The sequence below is a fragment of the Thunnus maccoyii genome, chromosome 20 (assembly GCF_910596095.1).
Source record: "Thunnus maccoyii chromosome 20, fThuMac1.1, whole genome shotgun sequence".
Taxonomy (NCBI): domain Eukaryota; kingdom Metazoa; phylum Chordata; class Actinopteri; order Scombriformes; family Scombridae; genus Thunnus; species Thunnus maccoyii.
The window spans coordinates 22,107,237-22,131,570 of NC_056552.1; the positions used below are offsets into that span (position 1 = coordinate 22,107,237).

The 24,334-nt window shown below is 40.7% G+C and overlaps 1 protein-coding gene across 3 annotated transcripts in view; it reads left to right on the top strand.

Annotated features, from left to right (window-relative positions):
• Positions 1-24,334, top strand: part of spata20 (spermatogenesis associated 20) — a 45,380-nt gene that overhangs the window by 16,431 nt on the left and 4,615 nt on the right. For 2 of the 3 annotated variants that reach the window (XM_042396838.1, XM_042396841.1), the window contains exons 14-15: positions 4,198-4,397; positions 6,396-6,476. In XM_042396838.1, the coding sequence (XP_042252772.1) occupies positions 4,198-4,397; positions 6,396-6,476 (281 nt within the window). Of the gene's footprint in view, positions 1-4,197; positions 4,398-6,395; positions 6,477-23,762; positions 24,210-24,334 lie in introns of those variants that run through there. The other variant, XM_042396839.1, reaches the window with a different exon arrangement.

The window sequence follows — 24,334 nt, forward strand, 5'->3', positions numbered from 1 at the left end:
TTGACCTGATGATGATGCTAGATAAAAAAATCAAGAATCTCAAAAGTTATTACAGTCCATCCTGAGAGGAACATGAATGTCTGAACCAAAGTGTCTGAACCAATTCATCCAATTGTTGTCTTGACATTTGGCTCAGAACAACAAATTGTCAACCTCATGGTGGTACTAGAGGACAGGTCAGGGATCACCAAAATCACTAAGATTTATTGTCCAGGAACTATAGATGCTGGTGGCGCTAGCTAAAAAGTCAGAGAATCACCAAAGTGGATAGGATTCATCCTCTGGAGATGATGAATATCTGTACAAATTTTCATGGCAATCCATCCAACAGTTGTTGAGATTTCAGTCTGGAACAAAGCGGTGGACCGACAGACCGACATCGCCATCGCTCTGATAGGTTGAGAGATGCAGGGAAGGGTTGATGGACAGGTAAAGGATTAATAGCGCTACTGCAGCATATCTCTGTGGTTCAGACAAGTCTAAGGATGGATAGCTCAGACAGACGAATAAATTCAGGATTCGAGGCCTCCACCGCAGACATTTCGCTGATATCAACACATCGCCACAGTTTGACCACAGTGATTTGAAGGGACAAAAGAAGCATGATTGGATGGCTGTAATTTATTTCAACAAAAGAAACGTCAATGGACGGGGATAATCATTCATCCATCTTTTTTCTCTCCTGCCTATATCCATCATGTTATCGATCGAGCTTAACAAGATGGAAGCTTCAGGTCTAGTATCGCTGCCAGTTTCACTACACTGCTACACTCCAACCACAAGAGAGGAGGGAGGCCAGGATAGATGGATGGATAGATGGATGCACAGATAATAGCCGGAGGATAAAACAGGGGAGCAGAGGAATATTGACCTCCTTATCTACCTCCAGCACAGTGCAACCTTCCCTCACTTCATCTGCCTCTGACAGATTGAAGCAGCCAGCACAACGTACAACGTGAATCTGCTTTCTGCCTCTTCTCATCTAGCTTACATCTTAACTTTTATCCTGAATATTTCATTCTCTTTATTTACAAGCAGCCTGCTGTCTTGACAAATAACCACATATTTTATTCAGTAAGCGGTCTAATGTAGCTACTCTGCATTACCTCACAATTTCTGCGGCTAAAAGAGTGTTTTTGTACCAAAGGATTGATGGAACGGAATATAAATGGGTGCGACTTTGACGTGCACTGCAGCCCTTCTTCAGCTGCCAGTCTGCTCTTCCAGTTGATGGCTGCAGGCAGTTTAGAGAAGCTGACACCTTGTAGACATGCAGACATTTATCTTTGATCTGTCAGACCAAAGTTTCCAGTCTGGATCTAGTTGTTGTGTGCTTCATCTAGTTTTTGCTCTCCACCTACTCCGTCTGACAGCAAGCATCCATTGTAACATTTCACTTCTCCCAATTGTATTTTTATTATTATTCTCTTGTCATCTCTACTCAGCCTAATATCTTTCCTGTAATAGATTATGTGATGCCAGTAGGCTGGTCCTCTCCTCATCCTAATGGATCTCATATTGTTTCTTTTGTCTATTCTTATTGTTACACATGATTCACATGTTTTTTCTTGTTGGAAATTCTGGATTTTTGGCAAAGCCAACCGCATAAGGCAAAGGGGAAAAATCTGTTGTGTTGTAATATTGTTGTAAATTAGTTTTTGAGTGTGCAATTGTTCTACAGTAGGCTAGTTTTCAAGTGTTAACTTTTAACCTCTGCATAAGCCTCCAAATGGAAAATTTTATCCGGAAGATAGAGAGATCACTTTGAATGCTCCGGGTGCCACAGCTCTATATTTTCTTCACATAAAAAAAGGAACAACACACACACACACACACACACACAAACTCATACAGCTGTGACAGATAGTTCAGACGAGAGCAAAATAGCAAAGACGGGGCGGGGGGGGAACAGGGAAAAAGCTAATAGTTATTCTTGTTATGATATGTTGACAGATCAGAGATGATGGTCGCATGTGTGTGTGTGTGTGTGTGAGAGCTTGTGCGGGAGCGCCTGTCCTCGCACGCCGTCACACCTGCACCGGCGCGTGTTTATCGGAGCCGACGTGCGAGAGGTTTCTCATCTGAGAGGATTGACTGTGCCATTACGGTGGCGGGCTCTGTGTAGGGTTGAAGCCCATTAGTGACGCTACAGCCGGTGCAGTGCGGACGCCTGTCCCGGCAGCGTAGCCTGTCACTCGCAAGACGGATTACCCCACTGCACTGCCACTCCACATTTTTCAGCCCCGCCACACTCCCCTGTGTGTATTTGTTTTTTTTGAAGAGTAGGGTTAAAATGATATACAGTATCTGTTTGGTGGTGATGTTTTTTTTTTGCTTGTGTTTTTAAAAAAATCTTGCTGTTGGTTGTCTGGTGTTTGTTAAAATCTTGGATTTCAGTTGAGAGCTTCTGTCTCCTGTGGCCGTCTTTCAGATGTATTCCCACTCACCAACAGTGAAAAACATTTTGGATGCTTGAGTCATAGAAAACCCAAAAAAAAAAAGTGTAAAAACTAAAAGTGTAAGTGGTGTTTTAGTGCAGTGTTACTTTCATGAGTCTGTTTTATCATGGGTACTTTCTGTATGTGTGTCACAACGTGGGTGCGCGTCGTTTGAGGCTCTTCTGTCATGGCTTAATGTGCGTATGTGACCTCCTTCTGTGGGGCTCTTTAAGAAGAGAGACATATGAAATGTGGAAAGCAGAAAGGCTCAACCTCTGTCTGTATTTACAGTGTGTGTGTGTAAGCGTATGTTGAAGCTTCCTTGCCGTGGGGTTCAGGAAGAGCTGAAACATACTGCAGGATAACATAAAACAACTCAGTCATGCGTGAGTGTTCACGTGCATCCGTATATGATATAAAATGCCTGCTTGTCATAAAAATAATACGCACGGTTTTTTACAGTACAATTTTTTTGAGTGTGTGTGGCTTCGCAGTAACGTGTATCTGGGGTTTCTCAGCTATTTTTAGTTTGTGACCTAAAATAACAATTTGACTTGTGTCGTCAACCAGCTAAAAGTCTTCTTTCTCTCTCACACTTAACACACAAACACGAGAGGCTATACGCTCACACGTTCATATACACAAGCATCAGGGCACTGCTGAGATGCGGACATGGCAGCAAGGTCGTAGGTTATGAGAAGATCACCTCCAGGCTCTCATTGGACACTGATAAGAGATAAGGAGCAATCGCTTAACAGGGCAAAGTCATGAGGTCATCTGTTCGTCAAGTCACATCACAACACACGTTGAGACTCTGGGATGATTGTGTACTGGGGGAAGGTGATGTGTATTTAAACTTATTAGTGTTCCATCTTTCCTGTCGTTGTAACAGGAAGTCTTAATGTTTTGGACCAGAGGCAAGATGTATCACTCGAGTCTCATTAAAGAGTAGAGATGTAATGTCTGTTGTGAACCCGTCCTATTTAAGACGTGCATCTTCTTTTTGATTTTACGCCTGTTTATTATTGATCATATGGTTGCAATCCTGTTTAGTGTTGACTTTTTGAAATATTTTGCTTCTTTATAAAGGCGTAATAAACCCCTGACCAACATCACATAAATATAAAGTGGAGCATGGGTGTGCAATATGATTTGCTGTCTTTAGGGTAGAGACTGTTAAAGCTTCACCAATCAATATTTTTATATTAACAATGGATCAAATGAGAAAGGGGTTCAAATGAATGTAAAGTGAAAGGGGTTCGGTCAAATTTACACAGCCTCATACCCTCTTTTGACTTCATTTTCTCGGTTTTACAACTCTTTTGCAGCCGTAGCCAGGCAGCAGAAAAGCTCCGGTTAAACCCACTGTACACTACCTGTCAGCAGCACCGAACAGCAGACAGAAAACATTAGCGGGTAGCTGGTGAACACAGCTTTAAGCAGCACAAGAGCGACTTTGAAATATGTCAGACATAAAGTTCTGCTTGTTGTCGAGATTCTCTGCCTCCGACATCCTAAAATAGAATAATTTCAGACACAAAAAGTATATCACCACACCACACCACAACTCAAAATTTAAAGTCACATGTACCATAGACTACCCAATCATATATGACCATATGATCTGACACTGTGTAGTCAATATAAACAAACATACACCAACACTCTGAATTCTGCCAGATTCACTTTAGTTTGAAGCACAATATCGAAGCCTTCTAACGATGTTGTGTATCTTTGTGTGTGTGTGTGTGTCTCTCAGATCAGGATGGAGCAGAGCCCAGTGCTAACTCAGTGTCAGCGTCCAACCTCCTGCGTCTGTCCCACTACACTGGAAGACAGGAGTGGCTCCAAAGATCCCAACAGCTGCTGGCAGCCTTCTCCGACCGTCTCACCAGGGTCCCCATAGCCCTGCCTGAAATGGTGCGGGCTCTTATGGCCCAGCACTACACGCTTAAACAGGTTATTCTCTCACACACACACGCACACATAATTGAATTGATGACTGTGCTTAATATTACGACTATGCTTTGCGTATGTCTATGTTTGTAGCTAAATTGGCATTCACTACTTTACTTCTCTAGTTTATGGGGTTTATGGTAGAGGGATACAGGGCTCAAACACAAGGGTTGGAACCAATGGTAGCGTGACTGGGGCAACTGGGGAAAGCAGCACTGTTCCACCCTGTCTGTCTATGCTGAGCCTTCGAGGCCAGCCCGGCTCAGGGAGTGGGTGTGTTTACCTAACTGTCAGCCTAAACTCATTTTCATGTCTGCCAACTGAAAGCAAGTGTTTCTGCTTGTCTGACAAATTGTGCGAGCACAATAGACATCGCATTTACCAACAAGCACTGAACAAAACAATACACAGCAGCTGAACAAAAGCCGAGCTGGGAGCTGGTGAAACCAAAAAGATCCCCATTATAGCTGCGCTGACTACTTTCCAGCTGGCCGCAGCGCCACAGAAAGCTATTTCCATAGTGCTAAAACGAGATATTATCACATCAGTAAATGTTTTATTCTTTTCTGATTGAAACACGACAGGTTCAGTTTACAAATATAAGCGGCCACATCGTGCCTCTTTCACAGCAGTCTGTCTCTGACATATTAATAAAATATATATGATTCACAGCAGAGAGATCAATACTGTAGATGACGGCGGCTCCACACTCAACTAGCAGAGATTTTCTTTCCTTTTGATTCAGCGGCTTAATTAAATTTTATATAGATTTCAGTAATTAAATTCAGCATTAGTTCAACTGTTTTATGCCGTTTCTTGTGCCAGGCTCTTTCTCTCAAATATGTTCCAATTTTTCTAATTGTGCTCTTCTAATTATTAACATGCAAAAGTTAAAATCAGGATTGGAGACATCACTAATAAACACTTGATATACGAATAAAGCATCATTGTTCACACTCATTATCACAATAGGACCTTTTTTTTAATAATGAAAGAAGTTAACGCTTGCACACTTGCTCCAAGCCACAAAATGTTATCAAGATGTTTGGATCCTACTCGGGTCTTCGTTAGGTCACAAACATCCATTGATGCTGCTTTCTAACAGCACCTACGTGATGTGCATATAACTACTCTCTTCCAACATTTTTTTTAATAAACATTTAATCACCTCTTCCTTCACTCTGAATCTGAATCCATTCACTCTGCTGTTTTTACTACGGCTGCTACATCTTCCATCATTACCATACTAACTGGAGGCTTAAAGCACTGTGATATAAACCTCTGCTCACAAAGGTGTCTCTTTAAACAAGCAGCTCATGTGTCGATACATCCTTTTTAAATCAGTTCAACCGGGGTAGGTCGTCGGAGGACACTGCCTCTTATCTCAGCTCCCTACATACATGCACACTTAATCTCTGGACACACTGATTATCAAAATCTTTTCCCCCCCTGTTTTAATAACCATCATGCATTTAATGGATTATTTGAGCTGTTCAGCCTCCGTTATATAATCGGTTTTGAAATATTAACACCCTCAGTTAGCCTGAAACCACCGAAACCAGAATACTAGCGAAGCACAGCGGGAGTTGCCCCGAAGTTTCTTGGTCACCCTAAGAAAACTTTCAGCGTGAAACCGTGTGCTGCGCATACAGAGGAACAGAGAGGGGAATAACACATGGGTAGAGAATGAGAGGAGGGGGGATAGTTAGCCTTCCATCCGTTACATGTGACCTGCGGAGGATGAATCAGGGCTTTGGGGCGAGGGTAACGAGCTCAGGGGCGAGGCGGGATGAGGCGGTCCCGGAGAAAACACCTGCCTCCCTTGTTACTGCTAGAAATACAGTACTGACCTCTAACACCTCCTCCCCCTCTCCCCTCTTCTTATGTGTCACCTTTCCCCTCTTATATCACTCTATTCATACTCTCTTTCATCTTGTTATCTCTCCCTCCTCTTCCTTATTCCCCTTCCTTCACATTTTCCCTCCTGTGCTTTTTTTGTAGATCGTGATCTCTGGCCAAAGGGATGCCCCGGATACCACGAGTCTTCTAGCAGCAGTCAACTCTCTCTTCCTGCCACATAAGGTAAATATTTTAGATCGCGTGTGTGTGCATATGTGTGTGAGAGAGAGAGAGAGAGAGAGAGAGAGAGAGAGAGAGAGATGATGCATCGGCTTGACAAACGTATGTGTCAGCAGTCCCTAAAGTGACCCTGAAAAGTAAAGATCAACTTGTAGCACATAGCATGCATTGATTCACTCCAACATCATTACCTTTAGGGTGGCAGCAGATTTAGCAAATAACCTTTGAAATATGCACACGACAAAAACACAGAGACACACACACAGATGCAGAGTGGGACTAAGTTAGAACAGTGCCTGAGGTGTTGGCTGGTTTAAGTGTGGTTCTTTAAAGGTCAGCGTGAGCTCCTCTCCTCTCCTCTTCTCTCCTCTCCTCTCCTCTCCTCTCCTCCTGTCTCCTCTCAACTCTTCTCCTCTCAACTCCTCTCCTCTCCTCTCCTCCCATCCCTGCAGTGTCATAACTTTCCAGCTATCTCTTTTAAGGCACTAGCTGACCTTAAAGTCCTTTCCTAACATCTAGATGCCCGGTGGGTCTAAAATCCCAACTCTATAGTTGTAGAGATTCTTAGTGTGCATGTCTGCATGAGTCTCTGTGCCAGTCCTGACACAGGCTGTTCGTCATGAATGAATCAGCTGTCAGTCTTAAGTCAGACTTACATTCATTGCGGATCGCCAACATTTATGATTCATGCGGCCACATTTGTCACAAATTTCAGCCTTCAACTTAAAGAGCATGCTGTGCATTTGTAAATAATTTGACATTTAAAAAGACCGAACAACGGACCTGTTCATAATTTACCTTACATTTTATTTTGGAGATGATAAAGCTGTAATGACATTTTGTGTTTTTGTTCGTCTGCTTTTTATTGAGAGCTAAACATGCAACAAAAACAAAGTAAAAACCACAAAAACAAACACACACAAAAAAACTATACAGAAAACGGCCACAGCAAATCACACTAAACCAGATAAAGACGGTAAAATAGAAGCTATTCAGCCACATATCAACAAACCCCATCAGCTTTAAAATATTAAATATCCTCTTGTTCTTACCCTGTGAACACGTTTCTTGATATAATATTTTTATGGACTGTTGAAGAGTTTTACTACTACTTTCTTCACGTATTTATTTTGAACAGATTTTTACTGAATACACTGTTTAATATTCCTCCCTTTGTAATGTGATTTAGACTGTATTCTGCTTGTATATGTTGTTGAGTTGGTCTATAACATGAGTTGTTGAAAAAGGGGTCTCATCTCAGCGTGGCTAACCTCGTATGTTCTGCAGTAGGAATGGCTTTTAAGCAAAATTACACCCATCTTATTTTACCGAATTACGAAAAATAGCAGCACAAAAGCAAATCATGCCCACTATAATTAGGATTCTGGACTTTTTGTGTCCATTATGGCCATCTCTGTACATGTACAAAGTTGTATGATGCAGCCTTTACACACTGGTTGAGTTAGTAAAACTCGAAGCAAATAAAACACACACACAGCCTGATTATTCTGATTGTGCAAGACTGCTCACTGGGTTCTGTTTATTAGAACAGCCTGTAACCGGAATTAAATCAGTAAATTAAAGCAGCGATTGTTTCCCATGTCTGTCCCTCTCTTTTTCTCACACACTCACACACACACACACATACACAGACACACACTCTCAACAGGGTTCTATTGAAATATTGATGACTTGTGCAGTATCAGACGGTGGCTGCAGTAACATCAGGCCATTCCAGATCCCCGCAGAGAGACAGAGACCGAGAGCGAGCGAGATAGAGCCATTATCAGGATGAATCTATTATTAAGGGGCATGTACTGTATGTACAATCACACCCAGACAGGACCAGTCACATGCTGGGCCTTGTTACTTTCACGTTAATCACATGGGATTCTCTGATGGGGGGCTGTTGTCGGAGAAAAGTTTAAACTAGTAAATGCAATTCCTGTAGAATATGCATGTGAACACTGACAGCTGAAATAATTCCCAAAGCACTGCTGAAAATGCTACAGACTTGTTCAACATCCCCATCTGTATAACTTTGCTGAATTTGGTTACCATGGAACCATAGCAGTTAATAAGTAGTATGGTGGTGTTTCACTAAAGGCGACAACGTGGGCTTATTGGTGCCATGCTTCAATATGTCATGCACATTCTCATGGAGAACTTGTGTACCAAGTTTCATTTTATTAAAGACAACAAAATTGTAGAAATATCATATTATAATATTACAGTAGCGCCCCCTGTGGGTAGAATTGTATCAAATGTTACACACTTGTGCAGTGTGGCTGTATGTATAAAATTCCCAAATTGGTTGCAATCGAATTTAGCATTGAAGAGTTCTGGCCCGGTAAGTGCATCAGGCCAAACGGTAAGTGATACCAAAAAAGGTTAACTATGTGCCAACAGAAGCAGAAAATTACCAAAAAGTCCAAAATGGCGGAAAGTCTTTAGTGGTGCTAATGGGCGTGGCCTATACCAATCAAATCAGCATCGTCCGAGGAACACAATGTGCAAATATTGGTTTTGTTACGCATCACGGTGCGTGAGTTATTAGCTAAAACGTAAAACACTTGATAACTGGCCACATGGTGGTGCTATTGGTGCCATCTTTTAATATGTTAAGCATTTCCACATGGGACACCTGTCCATGAAATATGAATACTTCAGCACTTTTAGTTTTTGAGATATCAAATTTTAAACATTTCTCCCATAGACTTTCCATTATAGATTTTAATATTTAAAAAAAAATCACTTGAATATGCTAGAAAGAAGAAAAGTGTGAATGCTTGTCAGCATAATAGTTGTAAAGTAATATGCTGTGTTTGACAGGTTATTGTTTATAATGTTTTTTAAATTGGTGTAATGCAACTCCAGTTAATGTTAAGCTTGATATTTGTGGCTTTCTGAAACCTGCAGATACCTTGGAAAGACAAATATTTAAGGGTCAGCACCCTTGCATTCATGTAAATCCTCTCTGGTCTAATTAAGATAATCCAAATAGCTATTTTATGCATCAAATTTCAATTGGTAATGCTTCAGCCTGATGGAGGGTGTTGGCCTGTGTCTGCTAATGACGGCAGTAATAGTAGAGCTGAGGATGCAAGAGGAATGGAGTTTTAAAGGCCTCCTAGAGTGAAGGATGAGAAAAGAGATGATAGTGACAAGAAGAACACACTGGTCTTTACTACTGGGACCAATAAGATGGTAAATGAGAGAGATACACACTTAAAGGTGCAGTGTGTAGAATTTAGTGGCATCTAGCAGAACGGATTTGGCAGAAATGGAATATAATATTCATAAGTATGTTTTAAGCAGTGTATAATCACCTGAAAATAAGAGTCGTTGTGTTTTCGTTACCTTAGATTAAGCACTTAATATCTACATAGGGGGCGGGTCCTTTTTCACAGAGCCTGCCATATTGCACCGCCATGTTTCTACAGTAGCCCAGCATGGACAAACCAAACACTGGCTCTAGAGAAGGCCTTTTGTGTTTTTTGAGAGTTTCGCGGCCACTGTAGATTCTCCTACATGTTTGGAAGGGGTATTCAGTTTGTTGCAATCTGCAACCTCACCGCTAGATGCCACTAAATCCTACACACTGGTCCTTTAAAATAGAACAAGAGTCACTGTCACTAATTACTCCCAACTGGTGAACAGGATATCTTTATTACTAAGAGAGAGGTGAAAAAGTATATACAGTACATATCATTTTTTTGGTGAAGAATACCGTATGGCATCAAAATCCCTGAAAAAAAGCAGACACAGACTGCACAGAGGGAAAAGTGCTTTGTTTGTGTGTGTGTATAATATGTACAGTGTATGTGTGTGCAGAAGCCAGAAAAGACTATCCTGGACGAGTCTGTCAGAGTGCCAGAGAACCAGATTTTCTCCTGATGAGCCTTCATTGAGCCTCAGAGTGAGGGGGAGATGGAGAAAGGAGTAAATGAGACAGAGGAGGGAGAGGAGAGTGTGTGTATGTGTGTGTGTGTGTGTGTGTGTGTGTCTCCAGATGTTGTGAGAACAGCCGGCCATTAGTGGCAGCAGCCACTACCTTGGCCGGGCTGAGATGTGATGATCCAGCACAACATTCAGACACACACTCATTCTTGGAGATGAGATACCACCTTCCCAGTGGAATAGCAAAGCTGCCTGCAGCAGCTGTGAGATGTACTCTCACAAACACTCACCAGCAGGTACACATACTTACGATATGTCCTCATACATATCCCCATACAGCAACAGTTGCAACACACACAAATGTTCCTGCAGACATGCATATGCAAATCACTCCACACATATAAACTCAAGATGTCACATGTGCATGCTGTGAACACACACACACACAACACACACACACACACACACATACACACACTCTGTGTGTATGTGGGAGGGAAAAATGAAAGATGGTGCTGAGAGAATTACTTGATTAATTGTTAATGGAATAATTAACATTAATATGTTTGTTAAACCCTTGCCCTCTTAGTTACTGTTGCTACGCCTGTCAAGTTTTCCTTTCTCACACAGCACACATGCAGTTTACTGTGATAACACTGAGAGATTTTCTTCTGAAAATTCTTTGGAATTTTTGAAACAATGAGTCCTTGATTTTAGAGGCAGACACAAGCAGCTTGTCATTTCAAGCTAGAAACCATCGATTTTAGAGACTGAAATGACAACCATCGCTGACATTTTTATCAGCTGTAGCTAGCTAGCTAATAACAACAATGTAAACTCCATGAGTTGGTTAAAAATGCTGTCTCCGGGTGATTTTTTTTAATGTTTCCTGCTTAGTTCGTTTTTGAAAGAATCTTGTATAAACATTCTTACATATGCACTAGGGTGGTGCATGGCTAAACACATGATATCATGCTGGATGCCTGAGGTTACATGTAAAATCAGACTGTGGCTGGTTAGCTTACATACTTATATGTGTTTTCAAATAGTGTGTTCTCACTTTTAAAGTTACAAGAGAAAAAGGCTTTGAGGATGAAGACTAGCTGATATATTTAAAAAAAAACTAGCCTCAAAAGTAATTCATTAAGTAGTCAGCTAGTTTGCCAGATATGCTAATAATGCAGCTTACATTAGAGTGGACAAAAACACAGTTTAATCCATTCTGAACACTTTTGCACTTGTGTTTTTGGTTTTAGAGAGGCTAAACCACTCATCCTCCAAACTCTTTAAATGCAGAGTATTGCTATTACTAGTACTCCATGCACACCGCGAACAGTGTGTGATATCTAAAACTTGACAGGCAGACATGCCAATAAAACCAACCATTTCAAGATGTAACCTTGAGTTTTGGGAAATTGTGACATTTTTCGCTATTTCATGACATTTTATGCCTTCAAAGATAAGTTATGTTATCAAATATACTTAACAATGAACTTAATTACTTACTCTTTGAAGCAATCAAAAAAGACACCAGCAGATACCCTGAGAGCAGCAGAAAAAAATGAGATAATGGATAAGAGAAAACCAATTAGACTGGTGGAGAAGAGTATGAGAACGATAAAAGGATAAAGTGAATAGTGGAGTCAAGAGGGTGAATTATGTGAGTACGAAGGGTGGCAAGAGATGGGAGGATGTTAAATGAGATAAACAGAAGAGTGAGTGAGGGGATTGTGCTCCATGTTACATTAGGTAGCCATGAGTAGAGAACATGTCTAATTTAAATCCAATTACTCCTCGCCTGTTTTCCTGGTTTGAGGCCGGCGTGCTCTAATTGTGCTGAATGAGGTGCTCAGAGCCCAACTCATGCTAATCTCAACACACACACACACACACACACACACACACACACACGTTCCGAGAGCTTCACTTCGTTTAATTTATTTAGTATTTTAATTCATCGCCAGACTCTGTGCCTCTCAATTCACCACAGCACTCTGAGCTTCTGCTGCACTTTTTGCTTGTTGGAATCAATTACAGCCCTAACAATCATACTGAAACATCACTCTTGATTGCAATTGCTGCAATAAATCGTGGTTAATTTTTCTATTACACAGAAATATGGCTTAATTAGAGTTGGGTCAGGGTTTGTTGATTGTGGAGGAGCTCAAATTGCAAGAGGACGGGAGTTGGAACACAAGTGGAGATGCAGTTTTTCTAGCACTTCTTCTGAGAGGGACTTTCTATCCCCTCCCCTCCTCTCCCATCACTTCCCCACCCTCCCCGTCCCTGTCCTGCTGCCCTGTGTTTTCTGTTCTTCCTGCCAATAAAGTCTTTGTATGCCTCTGCTTTTCTGCTCTCTGTCTCCCTCATATGGAAGTGTGAAATAATGTGTGAAAGGAAGGGGAGCAGTCAAGGATGTGCACACAGCTAGGGGGCAAGAAACACAGTGGCACAGTTCATCTGTGGACATTTTCAGCAGTTAGAAATGTTGCTGAGCAACAATGAATTACTCCTTGAGAAGTAAACTTGTATGAAAAACTCCTTTGTTCACTTTTGTTTTTTTTTATATCAGTGCCACATGATGATGGATAATGGATGGCTCTAACATGACACATAGAATTCCAGTGAGAAATGGCAGCTAGCAACAGTAAAAACACAAACCTAGAATGTACCAGTAAGTCAGTTTGTGGAAGTGTTGAGAAACTACAGTGCAGTCAGAAAGTATTAGGACGGGGATATGTTTTTCATAGCTTGGGCACTGTTAATCCAGCACATTGGATTTGAAACAAAACAGACTATGAGGTTAGAGTGTTGACTCTTAGCTTTAACGGTGACTGTGTTCACATGCAGTACATACTGGGTGAACAGTGTGTGACTCATAGCCCTTTTTAAAATGAAGAACTCAGTTTTAAAACACTGCAGCAGGATAATGATCCTGCACATACAGCTAAATAAAACCAAAAAGTCTTTTTATTTTATGGCCAAACAGTGGAATGATCTTTAAGTCGCTCACAAGACTTCAGTCCACATGATTATGTTTCACTGAAGGCAAAAAGCCAATGAAACAAGTACATGCTGGGCAGAGCATCATTAGAGAACATATCTGATTTCTGTGGGTCATAGACTTGCAGCCAAATATTACATTTGAAGACTTTTTGTGTTCTGTTTCTGAAGTTCATGTTAACTTGTCCAATCACTGTCTCTGTTGGTTCATTGCTTTTCACTACTTTTCAAAATGATGCAACCAGATAGTGAAGATCTTTGTAAATCAACCTAATTTTCACATAAATTGATTACTTTCTAAGTGTGTTTTGAAAGGACTTCATCAGACTGTATTAGCTCTTTCTCATTTGTGTGAATTTGATCATTTTTGTTATTTAGCACAAGATGGATTTTTTCTGACAAGTGCAACATTATTGTCACACTGTGCAGCTTGGGGCGGAGTTGCATCTGTTGGAATTAAGTTTTCAGTCTTCGCCTTTCATTTTCTTGTTTCTGTGACACACTTCTTAAGCTGTTACTCTCTCCATTTGTCAAAGATTGAGACTTGGGTCTGCCTTGACTGTGGAGATTAGCATAAAAAGCACTGTGTGCTGCCAGATTACCCACTATATGCACATAAATATAGCATTTAGAATGCTCGACAGACAGAAAGGACAGATTGAGAGAGCTTTATTGCAGACATTTTTTTTCCTGGAAAGGCATTAAACCTAAACTCAAAACCCACTATCTGTAATTATATCAGTATTAAATGCATATAAATGCAGCTCCATGTTTTTTTTTACATATGGTGCACGGTGGTGCAATGAGTATGAAGACCAGTTTTTAATCTAACCACAGCTGTGATGGCTGAAGCTGAGAATGTCTAACATTGCTGCCTGAGGATGTATTACCTTACAGCTCTCTGTAGGGCAACTCTCTTTTCTCTTTGAGATACAGTACCAGTCAAAAGTACAGTACTAAAGACATCAAAACTATGAAATAATACATATGGAATTATGTTGTAAACAAAACGGACTATGTTTCATATTTTAGATTCCTCAAAGTAGCCACTGTTTGTCTTGATGACAGCTTTGCACACTATTGGCAATATCTTCCCAGCTTTATGAGATCGTCACCTGGAATAGTTTTTTATTAACAAGTGGCCTTGTCGACAGTTAATTGGTGGAATTTCTTGCCCTCTTAATGCATTTCAGGCCATCAGTTGTGTTGTGCCGAGGTAGCGTTGGTATATAGCAAATAGCTAGTAGCAGTAATCCATATTATGGCAAGAATCACTCAGCTGAGTAAAGAAAATTTGTTACTATTTGACTGTTTGACTATTTGACCAAGAAAAAGAGTGATGAGCACTGCATCAGATGGTCTGTCCTCCACAATCACCCAACTTAAACCCAACTGATATGGTTTGGGATGCAGTTGGAGTGCAGAGTGAAGGAAAAGCAGCTAACAAGTGCTCCGCATACGTGGGAACTCCTTTAAGACCGTTGGAAAAGCATTCCAGGTGACGACCTCATGAAGCTGGTTGAAAGAACGCCAAGAGTGGGCAAGGCTGTCATCAAAGTAAAAGGTGGCTACTTTGAGAAATCTTAAATATGAAAGATTTTTTGGTTGGTTTAACACTTTTTTGTTCACTACATGATTCCATATGGGTTATTTTATAGTTTGGATGTCTTCAATATTGTTCTATAATGTAAAAAATAAACCCTTGAATGAGTAGGTCTGTCCAAACTTTTGAGTGGTACTGTATATTTGGTAGATCTTTTTTTTCAATATGAATTTGAATGAACAACTACAGCTGACTTCCAGTTTAACTTAAAATGCATCTGCAACATCTTTCAAAACCTCAAAACTCATTCCAGTCCTAAATAGAAACATGGTATGTTCAAAACCTCCAAGATTTCTTTTTTGGATTTCCCCTTCTCTTTTTTCCCTCCATTGGTACATTTACACAAAATGGAAACCATGCAGCGTTATACATGATGATTTACATTGTTTGAGTATGCTTTTCTTTGTTCTCAAGGTTGTTCTGGTAATAAAGCAACAAATCTTGGCAATAGCATTGACAGTAATTAAAAGTATGAATATCTGTCAGTGCAAGATTTATGCGTGTGGTCTTTTATGTGTTGAATAATGTTTTACAAGAACTATAATTCCCATTATTGTTAGCCTGAATGCCTCTGCCAGTACTGCTTATTAATCAGTTCCCACTGTGCTTTTACCCCTGTGGCACGGCAGAAAAGCTATCCCAAGCAAGTCTTAACTATTCCACTATTAGAATCAGACTGTCACGGAGAGGGCAGTTTCGCCGGCTCTCTCTGGAGCACACTTAAGTAAGGAAATTGAGTGGATGTGATAGGGAAAGGGGTTGGTGTATGTGGCAGGTGTTAAGGAGGACAACGAGATGCCGGTGCAAGTGAAAGATGCTTTGGGCAGAAAGAGCTAAAGGTATTACAGGGATTTTGTAGGATTTAATACACAAAGATGGAAAGCTTCCTGGGGGGAGATAACTGTAAGAAGACAAGTTTCCTATTTATTTCTAACAGAGCGCAGCTTCCTCGCCCTTCTACGTCTTTCCTGATCACATTCCCTAGAGAGGAGGAAGAGAGCAGGACCGCGGGCGGAATAGAGGATAGATAGGAGAGGAGAAGGAAAGGGAGGACCGCAGGCTTTAAGAGGAGAGAGGGTCCTTATGAAAGCATCTATGAGAATGTTGAAGGGAAACCACTGGGAATCTCTAACAAGACCTCAGAGACATGAGGAAGTGTTAGCAGGGTGACATGGAGGGCAGGGAGAGTAAGGCAAGGAAGGAGACGGGTGGAGATAGAGAGCCTATCCAGAGGCGGCCGGCGCCGGTAGCAGCACAGTGCAGAGGAGGATTAGAGCGAGGCGGTCTCACAGTCCTCCTGCGTGACCTCTGACCTCCCTCACATCAATCTGCTATCTTGTTACCCCTCTACTCCTTTCTCTCCTCCATCACAATCCCTATGTTCACTCATCTAAGGCTGTGTGTGTGTTTGTCTGTATATAGTATTGTGCGCTGGGAATTGATTCTCCTGTTCTCTGTTAATGACCTGCTAAGCCCAATAACCAGTCAGAGAGCAGAAGACAAGTTGATTGACAGCTGTGGGAAAGGTCCCAGATGGTTGATGTTGCAGGAAAGTGCTTTCCAGCTTGACTCTAATGCATTCAGTTAGCTACTCATCCTCTTTTTCCTGTTTATCTCTTATTTTTTGCGCTATCATGATTTAAAATTCACTTTCACATAAACACGTTTATCTCACTCCATTCTTCTTTGACTTGCTAATCTCAAGTTTTACATATCCCTCCACTGAGTGATTTTTTTTTTCTCCTACCTCCCCTCTATCTAGTAATTCCACCATGTCCCAATACATCCATAAAGCTATGGGGGAGGTGCGTGTGTACTCAGGATCCAGCAGAGAGTGGACAGCTTTAGTAGTGTTGTTTGAGATATAATCCTCTCCCTGTGGTTGTATCTTGTCTGTACGTCTGCCGCAGTGGCGCTTGACGTTCCGTGCTTATCCACATCTCAGCTTGGTAAATAAAACCCACGCTGAACAGATAAGACGCCTATGGGCTCATGCGTTTACACACACACACATACACACTCTTGCAGATGTCCAGGTGTTTTGTTCACTCTTTCGCTCTGGCTTTATCTTTATAGGCCGTGAATGTTTTCCTCTGATATAATCAGGGATGTAGTGGGGGGGTCAACACAGACATCCAAGTTAAGCAATCTTCTTGTTTATGAAAGAGGGTATTCTTGTGCTGCATGACTGGGATAGTCACTTTTATTGTGGAAAATGTTGGATGAGTGATGCTGATTTGTGAAACAGTTGTTTTAATGCTCTTGTGTCTTACATCAGCAATATTAAGTTATTATTTTTATATAATTATAATTATTTTTTAACAGCACACTTTGCAGATGAAATCAAATTATGTAAATATGCAAAAATATGCAAAGCTGCTTTCATTATGATTAACATACTTTCAACATAATAGATAAGGATACCCAATGATTAATTGTTTTTAAATCAAAATTGTGATTAGAAAGAGCAAATTCACGTGACCTGCAGTTCCAATTAAGCTGTGACTCAATTTATTAACAAGCTAAAAGAGGTGAAAGAATTATTCAGCTACCATCAGTGATGCTGCCAGTAATGACAAATGTCGATAGGAAATTTAAACAGATGTAGCTAATTAATGTCAAGTCAGTGAGTTGTCCAAAATACAAAGTCCTGGCTGTTGTCTGGATAATATATATCCCTTGCATGTTGGTGTCCATACTGTTTAACAAAGCTGCAATGACATTTTCATGATTGTCTTTTTGCCTTTCAAAAAGAGCAGCAAAGTGATAAAACTGACTAAATCAACGAGCTAGCTAATAGCAGTGTTTAGTGGCAGGTATGTAGCAGCTAGCTTTGTAACTGGTGAGTGTAAATGACCCACAGCTGGTGGATGGTGAATAGTAGTCAGAATCTCCTGGTTAAACTTTTAAGCACGTCATATATGATTGTTTTTAGCTCGTGACCTTAAAATCTCTAAATTGGTACTTGTGGAATTGAGTGCTGTGAAGCCGTATGTACTGTCAGTCTGTAGCAGCTAAAGCACACAGCTGTCAACACTACAGTATAATTACAGGCCGTCACTTTTGAATGTCATGATTTTATTTGAAAATTATTACTATTATTGTAATGTTAGCATTTACAGCCTTTGTAATATCTTACTAAATGTGGGATAATTGGTCATTTTGCGTATAAAATATGTATCTATTCATGTAGAAAAAAACAGGTTTGTGAGTATCTTGTTTAATAAAATGTAGACTCCCAATACAAGCCTGAAATGTTTACAGAAAAGAATTGGTATTTAATGCAATATTGAAAATGAGGCAGATATTTTCCTCAAATCATTTAGGCATTCAGGCCTACAAATGTTAGAGGCTAGACTCTGTTTCTCTCTGTTATATTATCATTTTCCCCTGTGTGGCTTCCTCTCAATTCTTCCCACCCGTCTAAGCTATTTTTTCCCTCCCATTGTAGATGAAGCGTCAATTGCTTAGTGGATCACGTTGTTCTGTCATTAAAATACAGCATATGTCTGTGTACATATACATGTACATTACTTTAGCATGAAATGAGATGTAGGCTCATGCACAGATGACCTCCTCCACAGTGTGATGTAACAGCCCTTCTGTTCCAGCCGGTAATACTTTCGCACATGACATAAGACTCAATTTCTTTTCACCTGCCTAAGTTGAATGTTTCCTGTGATTAGTTGGAAAGAAAGCAGAATTTTTTTTTTTAAATCTTATTTCCGATTCGGACCCGCTGTATGAGTGAGAGCTAATGAAACACCTTTCACGGAGTCCAGCAGTCTTTAATCTCACACATACAGACAGTAGCTAGTGGTTCTCCAGGGTCATTACTGTTCATCGACCTTTCAGCAGGCTGACCCTGTCTGTAAAATATGACCACTGGAAACAGGAGCCAAGGTTTCTGCCAAGAAATTAATTAACTATCCATTAATTAAGTATTTTCAGACCATTTATTTCAAATGAGAGAATCTGGCCTAGTTTTTGTCCTACATTTTTGTCCTACTGCATTGATAAGGCATGATGCAAGTTATAACAAATTGTGTCATGTTTTATTTTTGAAAATATGAATTTAAGAGAAGACTGTAAGGTTTGTTTAAACCAATAACAACATCTAATCATTTTTATAGCATAAGCATGAATGAAGCTCAATCTTGATTAGAATCTGAAGGATTAAGGATTTTTGAGGTGGATACAGATATTAATAATACTTTTTCCTTTTTAAGTAAATAAGTAACAGTTTTTTGATGAGGATCTCTGTTAAGTTTGGTTATAAAACGACTGTAACCAAGATAGAAGCACATTTTATATTTGTGAAATAAACTTGTCAGTGCTTTTTGGTGACCGAGCTACTGTGTGTATCGGTGACACTGTTGTTTCAAATGATTTCAAATACCAATAATATCAGCTACTGTAAGCACATCCACTTGTCAGTAGTGGATGGGCCCGCTCCACACTGCTGGCGGTTGTCGTCACTTCACAGGGATATACTGATGCTGTTTCCCTCAGCAGTTGGAAATGAAGAAGGCTTTTGTCGATAAAAGGACATGTGCAGCTTCTTTTTTCTCACTGGAAGCTGTGCGGGATGATCCCAAGGGTCAGGAAATTGATCCCTGTAGTGTAGAAGTGTACCACTGCTTTTTCATCAAAGCTTTAAGAGTTCAGGTCTTTAATAATCTGAGAGAAACAGAACAACAATAGCAATGCTTAGTATAGCAAAACATTGGTCCAAGGCCAAACACCCGATACTCCACTAGATTATTTCTTACTCAACCAAGAATTTACCCTTCTAGTAGGTCAAGGAGGTCTTCTAGTAACCTGTATTACAGCCTTGATTAAAGGAAAACATCTAAAGTATTCAATCCTGTTTTTTAGTGCTGTATTGCTATGACATGTTGACCATAATAAGTATAAATATAACAGTTTCTAAGCATATGACAGCTTGGTGGTTGTAGTCCATTAATTCATTAATGGCATTTTAATACACACAGTAAAATATTCCATTCAGTAACTTCAAAACAAGTAACTCACAGTGGGGAATGTTTCTAGGAACTGATTGTTTGAGAGAATGCGTCATCTATTGACTTGTAGAATGTTTATGTATCTGAAATACATAATTCAGCAAGGTTTCGCACTGGAGACCAAACCTTCAGGGCATGGCAAACAGCTCAAACTCCTAGAAATTACAATTGCACAGAAACCAGGGATTAATCAGTCTTTGGCTGGGTTACCTGAGTGACAGTGTCCTGAAAAATCAATGTCATTTGTACAAAGTACATGAGAAGACATTTATAAAAAAAAATATCTTCAGACAGATTCTTCTCTTGTTATACCACCTGAACACATAATGTTTGCTTAAAACCTGTCCCATCCAGGATATTTCAAGACATCTGGCCTCGTCCTTAACGCTCATATGTCAGATTTGATCTCCTTAACATTTTTAACTTGACATAACTTTTATGACTTTACCAAACGAGAATTCCCTTTCATCTTAAATGCAACATAAGTTGATGAAGGATGTCGTAGGTGTCAGGGACTGATTTAGGAGAGAGGCTGTTAATTCTGCTCAGACACCGAGGCATCCTCACATCTCGCAGGAGACCGTGGTGATTTAGTGGAGAGGGCCCTGTAGAGACTGTCAGCTGCTAAAAACTGATGCCCAGCGTGACAAAGGACAGAGCACATCGCCGGAAAAGGCTCGCCCACTCACTCTCGCTTACTTTGGAAGACACAGAAGAGAGTGCGTGTGAAGGAGAGAGTTTTGTTTTTTTTTCTATTTTTGAATTGGATTGGTTTGGGAATATGGGTTATATGAGAGTTAGGTCTAAAAGATTCATCATTTATATCAAACTCCCAACTTGGAGGAGTGGAATTTTTAAAATTGCAACAGCCACAGTTTTAACAGTGTATTAACAAGCTGTTAATTTAACAGCTAGTTAGTTTAGTTAAATCAGGTGAATATACTATGTTCTTTACATCCTTGTGTCTGAAAATTTACAGTTGGCCAAAGATGGCTTTATGGAAGACGGCAACCATTCTGTATCTTTAATGTTTGAAAAAATAAGTATTGGTGAGTCTTTTTCTACATATACAATTTAGGTGATCGCCTCAAATCAATCTCAGACACGAAAGATGGTTGACAGCTTGGTATTTGTCCGGTGTGACAGACAGCTGGCGAATAGAGATGTCAGACTCTCACAGTTAAACTTTTCAGCACATCATAAATGTTCTCAAGCCTATAACCTTAAAAAGTCCTCCAAGATTCGAGGATGTGAAACAGTCTGTGTATGAAGTCTAACTTTAGCTCAAGCAGCTACGGTGCAGAGCTGTCAACAATAGCAGGTGTCCAAATCAGAAGATCATCAAAGGCAGGGGTGTGTGGTCCATTAAGGGTACTGGGGCGCCAAAGCTCCTGCCGTTCCACTTGTGAAATATACATTTTAATGAAAAATAATTTTTGTTATTGTTGCGTGTGTGTGTGTGTGTGTGTGCGTGTGTGTGTATAAATGTCAGTTGTTACTCTCACATAAATCAAACATAATTACAGAAACATGCCATGACTAATTAAAAAGTGCTGCCTACACTCTTTGTCTGTGTGGTGAGGGGTGTATTCTTCTCCACCTGGTGGCGTTATCTGTGTATTATGTATGAGTTTTGCTGGTTAACCCTTGATTGGTTGACATGGTACGCCAAAAATAACTAATTTTATGCCCAAGAAATGTTGCCAGATTGGATGACTTTCTGCCCAAATGCTGTTTCCTTATTAGATAACATTTACCCACTGAAGGCAGGCAAAATATACACAGATCGTTGTGGTACTGTGGTGATAATTGTAAAGTGGAGACAAAAAAAACACAATGAAAGTACCCTCTAAGGTGCCTGACAAAGGAGAAAACCCAAATAAAAAAAGTTCTGTAATCGCTGTCTTAGTTATGGGTAAATTAGGATGCCCTAAGTGCCCTATGTGACATTCTGCAAAGATCTGCCAAGTTGATTTTATATGAAGGCCTGTCCAAAGCTGTTTAACAAGCTAAACAATATGCTAGACGGATAACAGCTAGCTAGCCTGCTAGATATGTACTTTAATATACAGTATATACTAAATATTTGATACAAATAGGGCTGCTGGGGTGAAAGAATTTCCCTTGCGCTAATTTAGGATGGATGGCTCAACAGTGTGGTAAACAGTGTATGTGATACCTGTCAGGATTGTGCGCTGCAGCGCTCTCCGAGGTGCTGATCATGCTGCGGGGAGCAGGTAGGGGGCTATCCAGAGTGCTTTCTTTCTCCCTTGCCCACATTAGTAGGAAGGCTTCCACCAGCGGGAACTTCCAGGCAGCCAGTACCTTCATAGTCTAATTATTGTTTTCACCTGTTCCCTAGCATACATATATGTAAACAACCTCTGTTAGTGTTTCTGGTTGCTCATCAAATGCATGGTGGAGACCTTCCGAAATATTGTCGGGCATGTGGTTCTGGGGCATAAACACTGTTTCGAGGCAATGTGATTTAAGAACCCAGTGTGTGGTCAGATAATGCACCGTTAGACTCATATAAGGTCATATTGACACTTGACCACATATCAGTTGTGGCAGAGAAGTAGTGGACATTCTTGAGCTTGCTTTTGACTGATGCCTTTACTGTGTCATACGTTTTCGGGACAGCTGTCTCTGAGAAGTATGTTTTGCAGGGCAACTCGTATTGCTTGATGAATTTTTGAAGCATTGACTTGAATGCGGGTTTGTCCACAGTGCTAAATGGAACCATCTCGTCAACCAGGTATTGTGTAACAACAGCTATAAAGCATTTATGCCTCTTACTTTTATGTCTGTACAATTTGCAAATCAACCTTGTGGTGTCGTAAAACCTTAGAAGGAGTATTCTTTTCTCAAAATGTGTTAACAACCCTTTAGCTTGGATTAACGTGCACTTGTAGAGAGGGAGATTAGCATTGGGTTACCTTATGATTACAGAATGCCGAAAAGATACAGAAAATTGAAGACAATACAAAAGGATCTGCAAAATGCAGCTAGAGGCAGCAAGGGAGGAGATGAGAGAGATAAAGGTACGTTTGCGTTAGCCATTCGCAATTACAGGGATGCCTAGTAGAACCTAAACCTCTGCCTAGACATGTTAAAAGTTTAAATGTATCCTGTCATGAAACTGTTCTGAAATCTGGAGGAGAACCTTTTGAGTAACACTGCTAACAGACAAAACTCCTCAAAATATATGCTACATTGCAAGTGACAACTGCATCAGTCGACCTATCGTTCTCCAAACTGAAGCTGATCCAGACCCAGCTTAGAAACAGATGCGGAGAAGGAAGGCTCTCAGATCTTATGCTGTTGTCCGTTGAGAGGGACATCCTAATTGACCAAAACGAGGTCATTAACATTCACAAACTCATGACCAAAAGAATTCTCCTTTGATTGATATGCCTGAATGTATCAGGTGCCCTTTATATTTTTTCGCCCCTGCTCCTCAGACAGCCTGAATCCGCCACTGCCTCGTGCCCTTTATGGAAACATGCATTCATTATATTTCTCCAGTCATTTATAGTTGTGTGGAACAAACATATTAATGATCAGGTGAACAATAATTACCTAAGTGGCAGTGTACCAGCTGGCAGATACCTGATTTCTAATCAGTTAAATCTTATTGACGTTCTCATATCAGTCGTCTCTTTAGTTTCTCTGCCCTCATGCCCACTTTCAAATTTCCCCAGCCTATTTTTCTCTGTGGCTCTCTCTCCTCTCCCACCTCCCCTGTTGAAAATTCAGATAAGTGAATGGAGCCGATGGTGAAATTGATGTCAACGGATGACTGATCGTGTACGCAGCGCATGTGGCCCCGCCGCCCCGCCTCCCTCCATTGCCCATTTTTGTGTCCGAGTGTGAACGTGTGTGTCTGCTTCTGTCCTGAGGCGGTGGTCCAGATGCCAGGTTGTTATGATGACTGAGCAGGTCCCTTCATATATATATATGTGTGTGCGTGTGTGTGAGAGAGAGAGAGAGACAGAGCAAGAGAAAACAACAGAGTGAGAGGGATTGAGGAAGTAAATCTCCTCATGCTCGGCTGCACGCAGCACTATTCACAGCCACCGTCATCACTCTTCCTCAGGTATGACAGCACCTCTCAAAAGTGTGTGTTTGGTTTGTTCATCGTGTGTCTTTGGCTTTACCTCCCTAACAGAGGCCAGCCTACAAGTCGCCTATGTACTAGCTGCAAGACAGCAAGGAGGGAGACAACATTAAAATGGTTCCTGAAGACGTGTGTGTTTGTGTGTTACTGTCAGCACAGGTACACTGTGTTCTTTTAAAGTGTCTTAGCTTGGCTGGTTTGGCAGAGTGAG